The sequence below is a fragment of the Mizuhopecten yessoensis genome, unplaced genomic scaffold (assembly GCF_002113885.1).
Source record: "Mizuhopecten yessoensis strain PY_sf001 unplaced genomic scaffold, ASM211388v2 scaffold4631, whole genome shotgun sequence".
NCBI classification, from domain to species: Eukaryota; Metazoa; Mollusca; class Bivalvia; order Pectinida; family Pectinidae; genus Mizuhopecten; species Mizuhopecten yessoensis.
The window spans coordinates 1399082-1416158 of NW_018405643.1; the positions used below are offsets into that span (position 1 = coordinate 1399082).

Sequence of the window (17077 nt, forward strand, 5' to 3'; positions counted from 1 at the left end):
TGTATATAAGTACCGTGACGATAGTGACAAGGGACAAATGCCAGTCACTTTGATCCCAGCCTGTCTGTAAGGCCAATGTGCCGTAAGCCATGCACACTTTGATTATTTGTAGATAAATTTCATGTTTTATCCACTTAGGACAACAATGCATTATGTATAGTTATAGATTTTGTATCCCCTTAAATTCTGAATGTATTTTGTGGCAATTAATTTTCACAAGATAATTGTTTCATCGGCGGGACAGAGTCGGTTCACAGAATAAAAAACAGATTGAGGCCTTAAGGCTACAAGTTTCCTGGTTAAACCTTGCGTCATACAGTAGTATAGATATCATCTTTCAATAAGTGCAAGCTCACTCAAGTTGATATCAAAATTATTATTTTGAAGCCCATGCACTAGTTGAAATTCAGTTTGTCACTGTATACAGTGAAACGTTTGTCCTTCTCCCATGATTTATTTCCGCCCCTTGTTAATTTCATCTTTCTTTCACTTTTATTTACTATGTTAATTATACTGTTTACTTGTTTTTGGTGTAAAGATAAATTAGCCTTCATTATGGTGGGCAAAAAAAGGCGAAAAAAATAAACTCCAGCGAAACTTTCCTGGTATATATATATATATATATATATATAGTATATCAGTTCTATCTTCTTGTAATATGATGTACCTGTATATGCACATGTAACTGTTCTGTTTCACTGTGTCTTGATAAAGGAGCGGATTGCTCCGAAAATTTGACAACCTAAACTTGTCCACACTGTTGGAATTACTTCTTTGCCCCATATACATATTGTACGGTATTCTGTAGCTGACATGTTGGTACCAAGCTCCTTATTCAACCTTATACAAGTGCATTCCTGATTTGAAAAGTTTTCTGGTAATTCAAGTTGACTATATTGGCTTTAGCAATTTTCAGAATCCTTACATGTTGAATATCACTTTTCATTAAAGATTGTTACTATCATGGCATTATAGAGTTACTTCCCCCTGTTCTTTTAATGTACTCATCACCATGGAGCCATTAGCTGGATCCAAGTACGGAAACCATTACGGGTTTAGATGACCCGTGTTATAACCTATCGGCCAATCAAGCAAGCTTATCACAAGAATTCTTATATTGTCAACAACATTTCAAAGAATTTTTTTTTATATCCAATGGAAATTTTTTGATCATTTATTATTAAATAAATTTCATCTTTGAACATTACTTTCCTCAAAACAGGACACACAAGGTAAAGGTTAAGTAATTCAATTTAAAAATAAAATTATGTGTTTTTTACGAGTAAGCTCACATAGCTTTCATGGATAGAGATGTTTCTTATGAGGAAAGTCTAGAACGGAAATAGCTGTGCTTAACTTACTACAGAGTGGTAGGGCTGATAAATATCCTTTACCATTACCGTTTTATATTTTGTAAGTGATGGTTCATGACCAGGTTCTTGGCTCAAGATTACTGGATATGGGCTTGAATTGGCCAGCAATCAATACTATAATAAATGCTCCACTGATCGGTGACCCATACAGGGGTAGAAGGTTTATAATTACTTTGGTGCTCAACCCAGCCTTGAAATGACCAATTATGAAACTACATGCCCAAGAAATTGTCTCATCTCATTCTATAGGGATACTTAATGTAGCTTCCTTATAAACGTCATCTGAGCTTGCCTACGGAGACCGCTTTTTCCCCATCAGTAAAAGATGGAAGATATTGTTTCATGGATACGAAAGCACACTACCCCTTGGGTTTAAACTGAGGCCATGTCTGTATACCATGGGGAGTATTACTGTGAGGAACACTGGTTTTGTTGGAATACACTTGGCGTAATTTTAGATGATAAATGTAAATGTTGGTTAAGTTATATATATCCTTACCAATGTAACTGTATTCCATTGCACACGAAAGTCACAACGAGAATAACTAAAGAGCAGAGATTCGGTATTTTTGTTGGCGTAAATTTGAACTTGGGACAGAAATTTAGACAGAAAGTGTGTGAAAGTATTGAATACATATAACTTTTATCATGGTTGATAAAAAAAAACATGCCTTACATGTTGTGCGGTTAACTGAACAGTGCATGGTCATCCACGCGGAGAGTTAATGGGTAGATATATGTTATAGAACTAACGATTCTGACTCCTCGGTGCATGTAATGGACGGTCTACATGTGAGCTATCCCCTGATCAATGTTTCAATTTACTATTCCCATTTCACCATGTCGGAAGAAATTTTGGATAAAAATCGGAAAACTTTGACAGCTAACATTTACGGTGCTTCCAATGCCGAAAGAAATAAAGGAATGTGACACGGTGTAAAAATTAGAGGCACAATTACATCTGTAATATTTTATTTTAACGAACTGTTATCATTTTCCTGTGAGCATAAAGCTCATTAGCCTTTGTTGCGTTATTGAAAAACGCATTGTGTGTCTTCTGTAGCGTGTATAAGTTTGATATGTCTTGGTAACTTACAGCACAAGAGTAATTGGTAGAAAATATCGGTGTTGTAAGGCTTAAACAAACTCACTAACAAGGTTTAGGTTAGATTGCCTTTAAGTCAGCTACTTAATAAATAAAATATATTTTTCTGTGTTTTGCATCTGATGATATGGTTTACCCTGGTTATACTCCAGTTTCCTGAATGATTAAAAAAAAATAAACAGGTGCACCTATAGATAATAATTCCCACCCGAATGTAAATATGTGTGTGAAAATGTGAAGGTCTACAGCTTACTCGAGCATGATAACCTCCAAGATTTTACTGTTAATGGTCTTTTTTTATGCCTCCGCCATAAAATGGGGGGCATATAGTGCTGCCCATGTCCGTCCCGTCCCTGATCCATGAGTGGGGGCATTTATGTCTTACAGACATTTTCTAGTGTTTTTCATTTGTACATCCGGTAGTGGTTATAGATTGACATTGCTCCGTGGAGATTGTTTTCAAGTGAAATATCAAGGCCAATCAGAGTGTGGTAAGAGCGGTGTCTTTAGTATTATCTGGTAAGGAAATGGACAGTGTTATTGATTCAAGAAAGTCTCAAGAAAACTGTAATTAACAAAGAGAAATATATCTTACTTTCCTAAAATGTAATTCATCTAACTCGCTAAGTAACCATTCCGGAAAGCAAAGGCCATTCCTGTAGCTAAATATTAATCTCTTTATATATACCGCTGGCAATTCGCGCAATATTAAGAGCGGAAACTACCCAACATACACTGGTAAGGAGACATGTGTCACTTTATTGTTTACCCAGTGCGGAGAGAAGCCGCAGAAGAAATATACATTTTCTCAAGACTCTGTGACAGTGTTTACCCATCAAGACACTCGCATCCCTGCCTCCAATTATCAACTAACCTATGGATATTTGTAGACGACAAATTTGTCACTCCCCGGTTCTTTTATTGCTTCCTGAGTGCTGCTAATACAACTAAATAGAGGGATCATGTGACGGCAGGATAATCTCAAACCAGTGTCAGCGTATACGGCTGCATTTATCATACGATAAATCAGAAGCTGTTTTACCCATTATTACAGACAGACTGTTCCTCATTTTTAATGAATATGTCTGTTTCTGCAGCTGTATTAAGAAAAATTTTGCAGGAGTCATGTGAGAAAAATATTTTTTATGAGATAGTGCATAAAAATAAAAGCTAATACGGTGTAACGTAGATTTGTGGATGAAGGGCTTTCATTATAGGATCATGTAACTAAGACTACTAGAGAAGAATCTCTCGTTTATCATCTTAATGGTGAATATATAACATGCATAATTCATGTAATGTTCCATTTTATCCGGGGCCATCTCAGAACAAAAAATGACAAAGCAGTATAGAATGTTTCCAGGATCCTGTAGCAGAAACTGCTACGATCGGTTTAAATGAATTAAGTGATATTTAAACTCAACACATAGTTTATTATTCCCTTTTCCTTATATTCACGTTGATCAATTATACAATTAGAAAAAGTCTAAACTTTAATTTTTAAACTCGAGAAATTTCCCCCCAAAAAAATTCATAAAATATCAATAAAAATTCTGTATAATTAAGAAACCAGTAAAAATCCGGCATTTATAATCTGGGCCAGTAGTATACATTTCTGTGTATATTGAAACCTCTGTATTCAGTGATTTCTGGCTATAACACGTATAAGATCCGAATGGTTATACATTTCAATAAATGCCTCAACAACTAGATGTCCCCATTCTGAGACAGATATTCAGGGAATGAGACGACTCACTGTTCTGGGGTATATGACGACTGCCATGACGTCTGTATATATATATATGATGTAAATCTCCTACAGCTAGTAATCGTCATGTTTCATCACTGGACAGGGATACAACAATACCATTGTAGGGGCCTGTCGTAAAGACAAGGTGACGTTAATGGCCTAGTAGAACTACCATGAGGGTGATCTTAGATGAGAATGGGTACTGTGAACCGTGCTAGATTTATGACGCATGTAAAAAGCGGAATCAGTTTTGCCTTTCTGTGGAAATGTTTACAGCACCATTAGGGATATTGGATATACGGAAAACTAGGGAGTGTCACTTCATTGTCTGCTGTGCCCTTTCCCCCTGGGAATCTCAATGTCGGAAAAAATACGCTTTTCAAAAGTATAGCATATATGACAACCAGAAAATATTTTATGACACATTGCTTTTGACAGGCATGTAAGTGACAGCTTGTTGTCGTGTGAGAATAACTTATCAATAATCTCTCGGGTGTTCCCATACATACACCGATATATATTGATACAGAAATAACCATCATACTGTCAGTGACTAGCATTTGTCTTGTCCAGGAGCTTACAATCTCCATAGGAGAGTCATAGTACCTAGCTTGACAAATGGACCAGTCGGTCTTGAAATGTTGCGACACATTTAATATGTACATTGTTTGTGTATAAAGTTAAACTTAGATGGTCCATTGGTTTTCTTCAATAAATGGATGAAAGATTTTAAGAATTTCGTTGTTTCCTTAAAAATTGATACGATCTTGCAACATACAATTTGTTTCAATAATTTACCCTTTATTGTCATATTCTCATTGTTAAAATTGTGATATTTCCATGTTCTGAATTTTATGAGTCTATTTTAATTGTTTCAGACATACAAAATATATTTATGCCACACATATACATATGAAAATTTCCTCGATATCAGTTTGCTAGTCTAGTGGTAGGACGCCGGGCTCGTGACTGAAGGGTTGCAGGTTCGAGTCAGGTCACGGCGCTGTGTTGTATCTTAGAGCAAGACACTTTACTCCGCCTGTTCCAGTCTACTCAGCTGTAAATGAGTACGTGGTTGGGCAGTGCTAGAATTGTTGAATGCTATAGCTGTTAGCACCGCAATGGCAGCACAAGCTGTATGCTCCCCAGGGAGTTCAGATAAATATTGGCTAGTTGCATAGGCCCTATAACCACGGATTGTAATTTGTGAACCGCTTTGAGGCGACCTACGAACTAGGTTGTAATTATTATTATTTGTAAAAAGGGAGTGTACTGATATACAGAGCTTACAAAGTCTCTTGAATTTTCATTAGAAAAGGCTTATCAAAAATATTTTTCATGTTTTTGCCCTGGTAAAAACTTTTTTCCATACATTTTTTTTTCTAAATATATTTTCCTGTTTCTTAGGGATCCCCTTACCATTGTCAAACCTGTATAAGTATACATATTGGAAACTGTTTTACCGACATGCCTATATAGTATCAATTTATACATCAATATCTGAGAAGAAAACCATACCTTGCCGGACTCCTTGAATAACAAAGTGTTTTGAGCGTAAAAAGAAATTGTTTGTTTGTGTTTTACGTCCTATTAACAGCTACGATCATTTAAGGATGTGCCAGGTTTTGGTGGTGGAGGAAAGCCGGAGTTCCCGGAGAAAAACCACCGACCTACAGCCAGTACCTGCATGGTTACTGCTCCACATAGGCCTCGGACCTGCTTTAAATTTTTGTAATGTCGCTCTAACCTACTGAGGTACCTGTTCAATGGAAGTGCTTTGGCATAACTGTGCTATAATTGTATCTAACTAGAACCTGAAGGGGAGGTTACTGTATGTGTAAAAAAAACACACACAAGGCAGTAGGACAGTGATCCTTACACAATGAAACTTTAGGCACGTTATGTCTTTCTATTTTTGTACATTTATCAAACACATAAAATTGGTATTAGGAAATGATAACTGTAGATTCAGGTTTGTGATATGAATATTTTGATTAATTTCTTATGTTGAAATTATTCATGTTTCATAAGCAAAAATGGTAAATGTGATTGTAATTGTACAATATAGCTAGCTGAAATTGTACTGTAGAGTCCGTTAAACATATTCCTTTGAAATGAACATGATTTCGCACACAAATATAATGTTTGGGAATGTTACGTTATTGTTGCATTTCGTTTACATGCACATCACATGAATTTTTGTCTGCAAAGGAAAATTAGAAAAGGCAAGTGTTTGCGACATCAGAATATAGAACAGAATGAAAATCATTTACTTATAAATTGTTATTTCATGGTTTTGTGGTCCGTAACAAAGTTGAAGCCTTAGGGGAACTTCCTGACATTAGCGGAACTTTACAAAATTGTGACAGGTTATCATGGAAAATTGATCTGTTTGTAGTTCTTTGTAAAACCTTTAAAATGTTGAGGCTAGAGACTTAATTAAATGTCTGTTTGGTGATTTGACATCTGAATGCTCCGAGTTTTGAAACAATTTCATTATTGTCCGAAAGCTTGCTAGACAGGGCTTTTATAAAGCTGACAATATCACGTTTGTAATCAAACAAAAACTAAATTTGTTGTTTTCGTATAATGAAATAAGGATTGCAATGACATCCATAGGTGCCAGTATGTCTGCTGTTGTTTGGGAAAAAAGTACTTATCATTTGTCGGAGAATTGCTCATAAATATTTCGTATCTAGATTAAATGTTTCAAAATGAGTTCATTTATAATAAATGGTGTAGTTTCATAGTTGTAATATTGAAAAACTCAAGGGTAAGTTCAGTCTTGTAGTAACATATATAGTGTCATGACCTGAAAGTTGTTAAAAATAGGTCAAAGGTCAGCATGTCAAGGACATGTCAAAAGTCATCAACAAAATAAGAAATTCAAATGTAAGGATACGCTGCTTTAGGTGATCTACCAGTATGTAAATCTAAGGTAATAAGTATTCAGGTACATAACCAAAAGAAGTCATTGATGTATGAAAAAAAGAAAATTACTATATATAGAATCTTACATGAGTTTCCATTTCAGATGAGATTTATGAAACGATCGAGTCATTATCGAGTCGAGTCTGTTAATTTAGCGAGCCTCTGGCTAGCTAAAATGAAAAATTTGTGACGAGTTTCATAAATCTCATATGAGATATGAAATGCAAACGAGTGTAAGATCCTTTTTATCATATAATCAAGATTTGTGGCATTTATTCGTGTAAAACAACAATTTTCATGCAACCTTGAAATGTAAAAAGCCGCCATTTTGACTCCAGTGCATGAGTCTGTGATGTCATGTACTTGTCCTAGGCATGACGTCACAATTGAAACAATTGAAACGTACAACCAATCACAGGGCTGATAGGTCGATCATATTTGATCGCCATGAAATCCATGTAAACATCTATAAATCATACTGTTAACTTAAGATTTTAAGGGAGAATACAATTACATAGTTGACAGGGGACGGGGGAGCTATTATCAACCCTCGTAACGAAAGTTCCAGGGAATATAGGATTCCGCCCGTACATATGTGTTATTATTGTATGTCCAATTTCGGCTGTAGGGGTGAAACAGTCAAAACTGTTTTCCCGGTCAGAGAGAACTGTTACCCGGCGTGAATTCGATGCGCAGAAATCCCCCCTCGAGAGCCCCCTTCAAGCGTTTCGGTGACCGCGACTCAGTGTTGAAGCAATGGCAACATTGCATGCAGCAGTAATACTAATATTTATTTGGTAATAAAACAATTGTTTCATGGTTATTTGGGGAACTGTCAAAACTATCATCCCTCGGTAGGCCGGGAAGCCCTGTGGAACTGTTTGCCCTCGGCCTAGATAGCCATGAAACAATTGTATACTCTTTGTCATTGCTCTAGCATCTTCATTTCTCAATGGAATTTCATGAAACTTAAAAGAAATGTTAGGTATGACAATACCTTAAACAACTTCGCATTTCAGGTTTCTACGTTGAAGGTCAAGGTCACTTTTACTATTTTTAGAAAAAGATTGTCATCGCTCTAGCGACTTCATTCCTCAAGTGTTTGGTACTTGGCAATGCCTTTGAACAAATTCTCGTTTCGGGGTTTTATGTCGAAGGTCAAGGTTGTTGGTACTATTTTTAGAAAAAACTTTGTCATCTCTTTTACATTAAAGTTGCAACTTCATTTCTTCTTACATATGTCACGATGTGTGAATGCGAGGGGATTTAATGTTTCGCTTGTGAGGCCTTGTTTTATTAAGCCTTTGACTAACAGTTTTAGTTTTGAATGTTATATATGTTGCCTGAATAAATAACATCGGCTTTTCTCCTGCTTTTTCTCGCAAAAATAATCTGACATGCAAACAATAACTGTATTTTATAATAATCCTTATTTATGGCAAAACTTTCTGCATGTAAATTGTGATAAAAATAAAGAGAATCTGTCCACAAGGGATAACAGTGGAGATTACCTCCATGGAAAATTGGATGATAAATGATAGTTTTGAATCTAGATGTTCTGCTATAGGCAAAGCAGCACATTGATTGGCTATTTAAGGGGGATTATTGCAGTGTGAACATGTAACCATAGCTGCCAGACCCGTCCTTACTGTCTGGACACACAGACAAAATAAATATTGACAGGGCACTCCCTGGCGATCATGATGGTATATTTCCTATAACACTGATTGAATTAATAAAAAAATAAAAAATAAATGAATATATTTGTTTTAACCAAACCTGAATAAATTAATCAACTCATTCACCCCTAAAAGTACATTTTAACTCCTCCAATTCAAAGGTTGGAATAGTCCATCATGAAATTACTGTTATTGTATCTCCATATTGTGTCATTTAAAAATTATAGATAAAAGTAGATTTGAAGGTAGATAAAGATTTTAAGGACACTAAAAAACTTTATCTGAACTATTATAGAAATCAAATAGATTTGAAAAAGTTGGTTCTCAAAAACAAGGAAAATACTATTATCACAAATGTAATTTTCATTTCCATGAATGTCAGCGGTGTTTGAAAATAGATATTTGTGGAACTAAATACATTTGTACAAATATAAAACCTTGCTTTGTGAAAGCTTGTCTAAAACTCAGGATTGACCGTTAATATTTGTTCCCCTGACGACAACTTCAGAAGTTTGCATTTCCTGATTGAAGCTTCAATTGGGAAATTTAAAGCAAGGAATATTTACCGATCCTGAAATGTGGGTTTGTCTGGGTCCACTTCCTGTTGGTGTTTGTTACACGACAGTAAATAACGCAGCGTCTGGCCCGGCTGTCAACCAGCCAGCTTTTCTCTTGATCATTTCCTATCACTCTTCCTGTGGTTTGGGATTTTGTGTACCGACCACTTAGAAGTCATATTAGGTGTAATATTTCATCGGCTGTTATGGCAAAATTTTAATTAAGATTCCTTTTTAATGTCACTGTCCAGCAAGTGGTTATCATAAAGAATTAATACCAGAACCAGTGAAAAGAAGCAATAACCTTTTCACCCCTATTTAACTTTAATAAAGTCTACCATATATTGATCGGGATGAGTCCATTATGGTCTACAGTGTTGAAAGGGTTAACACATAACAGCTTTGGATTTTAATAAGATTAAAGAAAAATAATCTGTATTTTATCAAAGATTTATACACTGTTTAAATACATTAATTACAGTATATATGTAAGAATTCCGTGGTATTTTCATGAAACAATATAGTAAAATTTGCTACAGTGAACAAGGAATATGAAGTGATATTACTAGGTCTTACTGTTGCATCCCTTATAATACACAACATATCTGAATTTATCCCATAAATATGTCTTTTTTCATCACCGAGAACCGATGCATTAACTATACCATAAAGCAGTACATTGTATTAACTTTGATTAACCGATTATGACAGTAAAATGATTTTTAAATTTTGTATTAATTTTGTTCTTTATATTTGAGGTAAATTTTTAATAAGTTGAACAGCCAACAGCTGATTTATCTCCATTGTTATCTGAATATGTTAACCCTTTCACCACTGTAGACCATAATGGACTCATCCAGATCAATGCATGGTAGAGTCTACTAAAGTTACATAGGGGTGAAAGGGTTAATAAAAAGAAGCAAAGAAAGTTGCAAGATATTCCATATTTCCTTAAGGTATCTTCTCATGTTCGTTTGTGTTTCAAAATTAGACACCTTTCATACCCTAATTTGGGAAGGCTAGTGTACTATCGATGGTTATGATAACATCACAATTACAATAATGGCATGATCTTCAGAACAAAGTCTTGGGTTTCATAACTCAAAGACATTGTAAGAAGTTTTATATATACGCAGTACTATAGTGGCAATGAAGAGCAATTGTAAATATTTCCGAAAAAACTTTGTTGCAGGATTTCTGGAAGTGTGAAAGCCTTGATTTGTGAACAGAATTCTAGTAACACTATCCTCAATGCATGCAAGAATTTCAAAAGATGTGTTCATCAATTTAAACTGCTCAAATGTTGAGGAGGTACTTGGAGATTCCACATGACCAGCCTGGCCCTCAAAGGAAATCTCTCACTTGCAGTTTTACCATTCCGAGGTCGGGTCTGTAAGGTTATGTTGTTGGGATGGTCGGACTGATTGATTACGATGATGGAGACCTATTAATTAGGGTTGGCCATTACTCCTAAAGGATTCGCCCCAGCCTAACTCTCGCCTGTCTCGTCCATTAGTCGGTGTGTTTTCATTGTTAATGATATGTTTTCTGGTGACAGGAGGTCGTTAAACCTGAAATTACCATTAACAAAGCAGTTCCTGGAGATTAATTGGAAGTTTTGTATTTCATTTTCTGGATATAAACTCGAAGTTTCTTAATTTGCATCTGCAAGAATAATAAGGAAGGTTTAGTATTTCATTTCCTAGAGAGTAACACTGGAGTTCGATCATATTTCCTTTCTGAGAGATATGGAGATATTTTATATCATAAGATTAATTAGTGGTTTTTAATGCTTCATTTCCGAGAAAGTTGAACTAAAAGTTTTTTGCTTCATTTCCTATAGAGATATAAGTTTAATATTCATTTTTTTCTGCAGATTAAGGATTGAGAACAGTTTTATTTTATTTTGGAAAGATGTATAGATGTTTTTTATATTTAATTTCCTCTGTTTTATATTACATTAGTACATTAATACAAGGACACATCAACATTATATGTTGAATCAAAGTTCCATAGCAGATACTTCATTTTGCCACTTGGAACTTGGAGCCGCGGCGGCTGTGTTGTTAGGTACCGGACTCTCTAAAATCACTTGCCCTCTACCACTGGGTCGTGGGTTTGGGGCCTACATTTAGTAGTCGCAAGGTACTGGCCGCAGGTCGATGGGGTTCCCCCCCCCCCCCAAGTACTCCAGTTTAAAAAAATAATTAAATGATTAATTCTGTTGTTGATGAGTGTGTGGCATCATCTTTTTGTGAATTGCTCTTACCTCCTCTCCCAAGAATGGTGATATGAAGAAAAGATATCTCTAGATGTCCTTTGTCCTTGCAATATTTTGCTGCTTTAAATTACAGAAAATTTTGATAAAAAATGCCTTTTTTATTAATTGGGCCAGTGAAGTATAAACAGATATTCTGACAATTAATATTTGGAATTTACAAATGGATAAAAATTTGTTACCTAGAAAATTTTAAAGGCAGGTTGAATATTTGTGATTTCCATGCTATGACGTTATATTTTTTCCATTGAGCCGATCCCTGAGAAACACCTTATAGTGATGGGTATGGACCAGCTGTGTCGCCAGGTACCGGTCCTGTCTCATATAAAACCTGATGACAAAATAGTTGGAAAGTTTACTGTCAGACAGAAGCATCTCTGGCTGAGATGTGTAATTTCATGTCTGTCACCCACGAGATTTGACGATGGAACTGTCTCGTCATTGATCTAAGTCTGGTCCATTAGTGAAAAGAGGATTGCCAGGTTTGATTTGCTCGCTATGACTCCTAGCTTTCTGTGTCTGCTGTACAGGACAAGTTTTATGACGTTACTTAATCATTTTGCTGTGACATAAAACATTTGGGGACAGAGTTACTGTGACTGTCTACGTATTATATATAATCTCCTGTTAGTCACCAATCCACCGTTGTTTATAACTCTAGAGCTAGTCACCCATTATTATTTGTTACCCTGAGTCACAGGTTTGACCATGCAACATCTGTTTGGGTTTCTTTAGGTTACAGAATTATTCTGGTAGCAACTGTTGATTAATCAACATTAAACTCCACCCTTCAGTTTAGTTTGGGTGCGCAGTGGATAGCGCACTTGCCTTTCACCAAGGGTCTTGATAGGATGTGAAAAGGTATGGGGTCACCTGTCCTGACAACCACATGGGTTTTCTTTAGGAACCCGATTTTCACCCACATCGAGACCTCCTGCAAGCTAACAGAAAAAGCACTGCTTCAGTTAAATTCCAACCAAGAAAGCATTGCTTCAGTAAAATTCCAACTGAGAAAGCATTGCTTCAGTAAAATTCCAACCGAGAAAGCATTGCTTCAGTAAAATTCCAAAAGAAAAAGCACTGCTTCAGTAAAATTCCAACCGAGAAAGCACTGCTTCAGTAAAATTCCAAAAGAAAAAGCATTGCTTCAGTAAAATTCCAAAAGAAAAAGCATTGCTTCAGTAATTTCCAAAAGAAAAAGCATTGCTTCATTAAAATTCAAACAGAGAAAGCATTGCTGAGACTTGATAACACAAAATATAATGTCTTTGTTTTCTATTTACACCTAAAATATATCAAAATGATTATTTTCAGGGGTTATTACCTTTAAGAGGTTTTGTGTTTTATTTAAAAAAAAAAATTGTTAGCTTCATACAATAGCAGTTTATTCAACTAGCTATGCGGATAACACATTTTGAAAATTGATGATGATCGTTGAAGAAAGCACTGAGACCCTGAAGGAATATATACGGAGATGTATAAGAAATAAGATTATAACTGACGTTAATGCAGTTATAAGTATTGGTGATGCTCAGTAATAGCCTGCATCAATACCCTCAGACGTCCCACCCCACGGTGTTGAGTTTTGTATGCCAGCATCATGTTGTGAACAGCTGAAGATATATTTAATTACCTTCACAAAAGTACAACTGTCAAACAAATTTGTCTCGTAGATCCAGCCTTGTCAGCCAAGTTACTTTGACATTGGCGCCGATGCAGCCATTTAAGCGTGATGTTTTCAGAGTGTTGATTCTGGGGTCAGGAATGTTAAATGAAGGATGTAATAGATTGGTAATCACTTGTTTCAACCTGCAATACTGCAGCTTCAATTCTCCTGCCTTATTGAATAGAAATATGGGTGAAAATTGTATTTGAAAAAGTTGTCTATGAAAAATTAAGTTTCATTGAAATAACGTGTGAGATATGTTTTACTGTCATTCTAGCTTCTTGTCTGAAGTTTGAAATGCCATTATATTAAGGCAGACGGAGCTGACAGAATGGAAGTTTTACCAATAATTTTAGGAAACGTGATGCGAGATGATGCACAAATGATAAAGAAGCAAACAATTTCATTGTTATATATGCAACACTTTCGAATATTTATAAATGATAAAAACAAAATATATAAAAAGTTTAAGACTTTACTTGACAGAAATGGATACTCTGTATTAAATTTTCCAGTTTTATTTGTCTCTCCTAGGTTCTCTTAATACAGAGACTGACAAGTGATGGTTGTGAAGTTTATGTGTCAGTTGATTATTTTAAAACTTCAAAAGTTTAGATAACCATTATGACCTGGAATCATCAGGAATTGGGGAACATTTTCCTGTCTCATTGTTCATATATATGTTAACCCTTTCACCACTGTAGACCATAATGGACTCATCCAGATCAATGTATGGTAGAGTCTACTACAGTTACATAGGGGTGAAAGGGTTAATTGGAAGGGAATAGCACATCATGATATTAGTCTCTCATCATGATGAAAATCACTGTAACTCATTTACCCCTGAAGTGTCATAATGAACTATTTCAACCATTGGATTGGAAGAGTTCAAATGTGTATTCAGGGGTAAACGAGTTTAAAAATTGTCTCACCAGGTACTACAGTTATATGCCATCAGTATTATTATGTGACATCATAATCGATGTATCTACCAATGAAAACATGTCACATGTAGGGGTTAGGTCATTAAGTACACATGGTGCTAAACAAAATTCTTGTGTAATTTTGCACATTGTAATTTTGTACTTTAACTCATTCACCCCTGAAGACACATTTGAACTCTTCCAATTCAAAGGTTGGAATAGTTCATTATGAAATTTCAGGGGTGAATGAGTTAATATCATTGGAAGGAGTCGTCCATATCTTTATCTAAGGAATATTTTTTAAGACAATCTCTGCTAATTTAAGTTTGGGATTTCGCTGTGATGGATTGATGGTCTTTCAGGGCTGATTGTTCGGTATTAAGTTGTATCAGTGGAATATAGTATATCAACAATGTGTTGAATCCCATTGGTATAACTAAAACTGACTTATAAGAGCATTCTTTTACATGAAATTGTACTTATCTCTTCAAAAATTTATATATTTTCAGATTCCGAAAATACGTATCTTAGTTTTGCCAACCCCAACTATCAGTTTGAAGACCGTATGAACTCTAATATGAAGAAGAGCGGAAGTGAGGACCGCGATTCCTGTATCTTCGACGATGTTGATGACATCAGCACGTTATCCCTGCTCGACCAGAAATCCAACAAAAACGGTACTACAGAAACCAACAATAAAAACTATACCCCAGAAAACAAACGTCTCATTTCTGATTCTTCCAGTGAAAATCTGAGCTCTTCAGAAGGGGAGGAAGAATTGTCTAGTGACGAAGACAATGAAAATGAGTACATCACAATGTACGAAACTAAAAAGCTGACTGAAGATTTGAACCGAGCCAATGAGAAGGACTCGGCCCAGAAGGAGGCGAATGATAACGCGGGCAAGAAGAACCGAGGGTTCCTGGGATACTACAGCATGCTGGAGTCAAAGGCCAGGGAAAAGCAGGTTAACAATATGCTGAGTCCAGACACTGAGGATGAGCCGGAGAGCACCATGACAACGCCTAGTGTTGAGAACCTCCGCAAACTCAAGTAAGTAACTGAAGTAAGGGTTGCGAGTTCGAGTCACATCACGGCACTGTGTTGTATCTTTGAACAAGATACTTTACTCTGCTTGTTCCGGTCTACTCAGCTGTAAATGAGGACGTGGTTGAACAGTGCTAGAATTGTATAATGCTAGCTGTGTGCGCCAAAGTGGCAGCACCCGCTGTATGCTCCCCAGGGAGTTGAGAAAGATAGTGGCTGGTTGCAAAAGGCCCTATAACCATGGGTAATAATGTGTGAACCGCTCTGAGACGACCTAGGAGCTAGGTTGTGATAAAGTGGTATATAAGAACCTTGAATAATTACTATTAAAGCTGACCACTGATATAGAGGTGTCAGAAGGGATAAAATGGGGCTGAGGGGTAGGGTTTGATGATTTCTTGAGATTTAGTTCACAAGAAGATTGGATTTCTTATGGCTATTTTCCCTTTTCCACATAGAGCTTTTATACCTTCATGACAGTTCCAAAGCTTTATTGACTTTTAAATAGTATACTCCTGTGTAAAATATTGAAAAGAGCACCTTGTGGTAAATTAAAAGATTTCCTTTTAAATTCGTATTTTGTTCTAGATTATAAACACGGTTCAATATTGGACAATGGCCAAACATGAAATTTATCTTCTTTTTTATATATTTATACTATATAATTTGTTATCTCCCCTGTAATGGGATTATCTCCCCTGAAACTGGATTATCTCCCCTGAAACTAGAATTCTCCATAGGACCTTGGTGCTATTTAGACAGATATAATGCATTTTGATGTATATGTCCTGACAATCAAACTGACCTGTCTGGGAAATTTCTGCATCTACATGTTCATACAATTGTCTGGAACTTAGTGAGATATACAAACAACCGTCCATGTGAGTGTCTAGGAGCTAGTGAGATATGGGGATGGCCTTTCATACATTTTACATGGGGTTTAAGTTAGGGTGTGCCTTTAAATGCTGCTAAGATAGCGTTTGTATATTAACATTGTTATAATACAATTCCAGATAATACTTCTTGGTGTATATACATTACCAGTGTTAGATTACCTTTTATTTCGTGCAGAAATATATTGCTGGTCATGCAAGGCAAGGAAGGCAGTCAGTAAATAGCTTTGTCTACTGACAGGCAACAATGTTCTATCTGAATCATATATAGGATCCTGGACCTCTTGTGTTCAATAAACATGGAATATTAGAAATCCAACACCCTCAACACATGCCATCGTATGTGAGACCTGCATGAGAAGTTATAGCAACGACCTGCCTTATCAGGGTATTATATATGGGTAATAAAGATATTGCAATAATGTGTTCCCTGCCCTGGGAATACCAAAGATACACAACACAATACAGATTTATAATTTGGTAATGTTTTGGTTGGGCACCTACTCGCCCAGGCAGTGAGAAAACTGACAGAAGCCTGTCTCCATTGAAATTATTGTCAATAAAGAAAGCATTTCTGTGAGCAGATTTGTTTGTGTAGATTTGATTGAATGTTTGATTATTGCAGTTGTGATTCAGTTTAATGTTTTCTGCTGGTCTGGATCAGCTCGGGTTCAATTTACACCCATGGGCCACTTGTCTTAGATTAAGTTCTGTTGGTCTGATTATCTAATTCACTTGGATCTGATTATTTTAGATTAAGTTCCATGGGTCTGATTTGGGTGGGTGGGGGTTGAGGCAGAATGGTTAAAGGTCGTGTCTTTAAACCCCAAATGATTACTTACCCTCCATCACTGGGCTGTGAGTTCAAGGCCTAC

At 36.0% G+C, this 17077-nt stretch overlaps 1 protein-coding gene across 4 annotated transcripts in view; it reads left to right on the forward strand.

The window, feature by feature from the left end:
- LOC110449543 (protein Fe65 homolog) overlaps window positions 1–17077 on the forward strand; it is a 159995-nt gene that overhangs the window by 94593 nt on the left and 48325 nt on the right. For all 4 annotated transcript variants that reach the window (XM_021496490.1, XM_021496486.1, XM_021496489.1 and 1 more), the window contains one exon: window positions 14772–15315. In XM_021496490.1, the coding sequence (XP_021352165.1) occupies window positions 14772–15315 (544 nt within the window). The remainder of the gene's footprint in view (window positions 1–14771; window positions 15316–17077) is intronic.